Source organism: Pteropus alecto, unplaced genomic scaffold, assembly GCF_000325575.1.
Source record: "Pteropus alecto unplaced genomic scaffold, ASM32557v1 scaffold8, whole genome shotgun sequence".
Classification (NCBI taxonomy): Eukaryota; Metazoa; Chordata; class Mammalia; order Chiroptera; family Pteropodidae; genus Pteropus; species Pteropus alecto.
Genome location: NW_006494609.1, coordinates 24,827,296 through 24,831,512, shown reverse-complemented (window position 1 = coordinate 24,831,512; position 4,217 = coordinate 24,827,296). Strand labels below are relative to the sequence as shown.

Genomic DNA, 4,217 nt, shown 5'->3' with positions numbered 1-4,217 from the left:
GCCCCGCGGGGCCCAGCAGCAACCCCCACCCCTCGCCCGCTGGCCCAGCCGCCGAGCCCTGGCCTCGCGACGCGCCCCGCGCCTCCCGTCCAGGCCGGTCTCGGTCTCTGCCTCTCCCCGCCCAACCCCCCTGGAGGCCCGCGTGTCGGGGTGCCCCCCCACCTCCCAGGGAGCCAGCTCCCGAGGTGGCAGGGCCTCCCTGGAAGACCTGCCTGGGGCGGGCCGCGGCGGCACGGGCCGGCCGGAGGTGCCGTGCCCAGGGGACAGAGAGGCCGAGGGCGCCGTGCGCGCGCTGCGGCTCCTGCTGGTCCTCCCGGCCGAGGGCTTGGGGAGTCCGTGCCTGAGCCTGCCGGTCAGGTCCCAGAGCCGGGTACAGTCCAGCCCGCGTGGAGCCGGCAAGATGGGGGTGTGGATGCCCCAGGGAGGGGGTTACGGCATGAAGCAGAGGGGGTGGAGGCCCAGTCTCCGTGTGGGCATGGGTTGGACAGCAGTGCTGGGGGGCCGGGGGGAGGGGCGGCCCCAGGAGGCTGCTCACTGCCGTTTGCTCAGGTGTGGCCACAGGGGGCGAGGTCCAGTTCGAGGAGCATGGTGGGACAGGGAGGGGAACTCAGGAGAGACCCTGGAACTGAGCACAGGGTGCCCCGTGGTAGGGGAGGCCCCAGGAACAGACAGGTCCCTCCAGGGTACTGTGGAGGTGGGCAGGAGCCCAGAGCACGTGCTGGGATGAAAACCAGGCAAGGGTCCCTGGAGGGCAGGGGGCCACATGCCACATAATGCCACCACCCATTGGTTACTGCAGGGCCACCGTCTCAGGAACTCCGCTGGGAAGGACAGGGTGGGGTTGCGGTGGGTAGGGGGGACCACAGCTGTGATGACGGGGGTGCAGGGTGAAGTGGGGGCGGGGCTTAGGAACAGGACAAGGGGCCGTGATTTTGGGACATGAGGTTCCAGAGGGACAGGTGTTGCTGGGATGGTCCCTTCCCTGCCCACAGGCCTGTCCTCACTTCATGGCCTGGGTCTCCTCCGGGAAGCAAAGCTTTGGCATAAAATCGTCTCCTACCCAACAAAGTGACGCGAAAGTCAGGATGGCCAAAAAACGGCCGAAAAACGCCCGGCTGTCGAGAGCCGCACACGGCCTGCCTCCCGGAGGGCCTGCCTCTGCCCCCCTCGGGGACAGGAGAGACCTGGACTTGACGACTGCGCTCCCCGGACCCGGCTGGGGACAGAAGCCTATGGTTTCCCTTCGTCCGGTGGGCGGCAGGGAGGAGGAAGGGCTGCCGGACAGCGGCCGTCAAGGCTGACCTTCATGGGGAGCCAGGACCTGGGGGGGCCAGTGTGTGGCAGAAGCCACCTGAATTCCAGGTCTCCCCATGAGATAAGATGCGCTCCTCACAAAGCAGTGACATTTAATGAAGTCTCAGGAGACACCGCAAACCGGCTTCTGGACCTGGCCTCCCCCCTCCAGACGGAAGAAGTTGGTTGTAGACAGGCCGTGCCCGTAAACCAGCTCGGAGCCAAGACGACATATCTTGGATATGCTGCAAGAGAGACAAATTTGCCCATTTGGTAGCAGAGTGAAGAGATTCTTGTCAGAACAGGAATGACACATGAAGGCGGCCGACCACGTCCACGACTCAGCAGCAGCAGGAAACACGAGGGGCCGGAGGGCCGGGGGGGCTGGGCTCTCCACAAGGGCCACAGCACAGGGAGCAGGAGCTGGGAGCGTCCCCAGGGCCTGAGTTCGGAACGAGAAGCCCAAGGGCTACTGAGAGTCTGCCGGGAGCGAGACCCAGCAGCCAGGGACGTGCGTGCGGAGTCCCACAGGTGCCAGAGTACGTCAGGCAGGGCGGATGGCAGAACGGTGACACGGGAGAGGCTGCAGGGGACGTCAGCAACGAAAGCGGTTTACTCGTTCATCCACGACCGGCTCCGCCATCGAAGGGCGGGGCGGGGCGACTAAACTCTGCCCTGGTGGCCGAGGGAAGGTGATGAATGACACGGGACAGCTACGCGGTCTGGTGAGGAACACTGGTGGTTCAGAGGGGTCAGCACCAAAAGCGGTGCACGAGGCTCAGGCCGTGGCCCCGGGAGCCCAGGGCACGACCCACCCAGCATCAGTCAGGGCGGAAGGCGGGCCGGACGGGCCCCGCGCAGAGCCTCCCCGCCTCCCGGGCCCCGTCCCCCCGGACGAGCAGGCACAGGAAAACGTTTTCAAACCTAGAACCCGAGGTCTCTAAAAATGTGAAAGCTGACCCTAACCCAGCTGCTGAGGGTGGGACGCAGTCGACGGGCTTCCGGGAGGAGTGTCAGCCCCTCGTGCAGAGGAGTGGCTGAGGCCACGCGGAGGGCGGAGGGCGGAGGGCTGGCCGTCCCAGCACCCTGGCAGGGCGATCGGCGAACCCCGGACCTCGGGCGACTGCCGCGGAGTCCATGAGGCCGCTCGGCAGTTGCCGCCTCTGTCGTAGCCGCTGACGCTGTGAGTGCGGGGCAGGGGCATCTTCCCGCCCAGCATGCGGCTGGCCTGGGCAGGGGCGGTCCCAGACACCAGTCCCCCACTTCGTCATCAGCGGTCTGGCGGGGGGAGAGGGGGTCCTGAGACCCTCCAAAGCCCTGCCTAACCTTTCCCTGTCCGCCCACCACCCTACTGTCTCTGGCCTTCCACCCACTCTAGGGAGGCTGAAAAATGCACAGGCCTGAATCAAAATAACTTTCAGGGGACCCCAGAGAGAATGAGGGCACCCGGCTGTGTGACCTGGAAAGGCTTCCTGAGTCTTGCAGGAAGGTGGGGTGGGCGGGCAGGAGGCACCGAGCACCCAGGCAGCGGGCGGGGGCGTGAGGCCAGGGCAGCACTGCCTCAGCCCGGTCTGGGGCTGCCTGGCTCACCTTGCCCAAAGCCCCTTCCTCCTCGCCAGCCCCGCTCGAGCGCAGTCAGCCTGACAGTCGGTCACCGAGTCCAGGGGATAGCGCCCACCCTGCCACTGTCCTTCCATCCAGGAGAGCGAGGAGCCTACAACCACCAACCTCCTTCTTCCCCTCCTACTTCCACCCCGCATCCAGCTTGGTCTCCCCAAAACGCAGCCCTGCCTCAATACTCCCAGCTCAGAAGCCTCCCACCTGCCCCGCCCCAGCACAGCGGGCCCAAGGGCCAGCTCCTCGCAGCTCCCCCAGACCTCTGCCCACACTGCCTTCTTGGCTGGTCCACCAACAAGCTCACTGTGCAGGGGTGGGGAGGCACCGCCTCCTCCACGAAGCCATCCCTGTGTTCAGCGCCCCCCTACCCCCTGCAGCCCCTGGGCTGCTCCCCATTACAGTGTCGCCCTTGGGTTATGTGTGCCATTGTGGGCCTCCCGGAGTCAGGGCCCAATGTGAGACCAGCACCGTAGGGCTGGACAGGCACCAGTACCTGACAGTCCATGACATCAAAACCCCGGTCTCCTGGAGGCCTGCTGGTCTCAACCCCCTCGCTGCCCCGTGCAGGTCGGCACCCAATTCCTCAAGGTGGCCACGCTCTCCAGCCCAGACGCCTTTGCACAGGCCAGCAAAAGAGCTGGTCATGAACTTGGCCCTCCTAGGCTGCCCGCAGCTGCCTGTCCCCAGGATGCTGACCCTCGGCAGCTGTGTGCAGCCTCTCCTGGCATAGCCCCGCCCTGCCCTGTCTTCCAGGCCCCTCCAGGTGCCTCTTGGCTGGGCTGGGGCAACACCCCCATCCTGGAAGTGGCCCCCAAGGCCTCAGAGTGCATGCTGTGCAGGGGGCAGCCAGTGGTGCCCTTGGACCGGTTTGCTCATCCCTGGGCTGGTCACGCTTCCCGAGTGGATGTGAAACAGCCCAGAGTGACCCCGACCTGTGGCAGTCTCCCCCAGAACCCCCAGGAAAGGCTCTGCAACACATACATCAGCGGAATGGGCTCTTAGGGGGGCCGGCACCTCGAGGCCTAGGGCTCCAAGGTCACGTTCTGCCAGAAAGGTGAGCTCCGAGCCAGGAAGGCATGGAAGGCGTGGGTGGACTCGGAGGATCTGGGTGGGTGGGGGATGAGCACATCCTTGTCCACGTCCTCAGACACCAGCTGGGCCACAATCTGCATGATTTCCTGTGAAAGGCAGAGGGGGCAGGGGGCAGGGTGGGGCGGGGCACGGTGAAGCTGGAAGGGGACCGCCCCCGCGCCCCACCGCTGCCTGCCCCGCGGACCTGGCAGTGGAGGGAGACCCCCGCGCCCCAC

General features: G+C 66.4%; 1 protein-coding gene across 1 annotated transcript in view; it reads right to left on the bottom strand.

Annotated features, from left to right (window-relative positions):
• Positions 1–1,389: 1,389 nt before the first annotated feature.
• Positions 1,390–4,217, bottom strand: part of TEX22 (testis expressed 22) — an 11,859-nt gene continuing 9,031 nt past the window's right edge. The window contains exons 3-4 of the mRNA XM_006925693.3: positions 4,187–4,214; positions 1,390–4,088 (exon numbers count right to left, since the gene is read on the bottom strand). Of these exons, the coding sequence (XP_006925755.1) occupies positions 3,933–4,088; positions 4,187–4,214 (184 nt within the window). The 3' untranslated portion in view covers positions 1,390–3,932. The remainder of the gene's footprint in view (positions 4,089–4,186; positions 4,215–4,217) is intronic.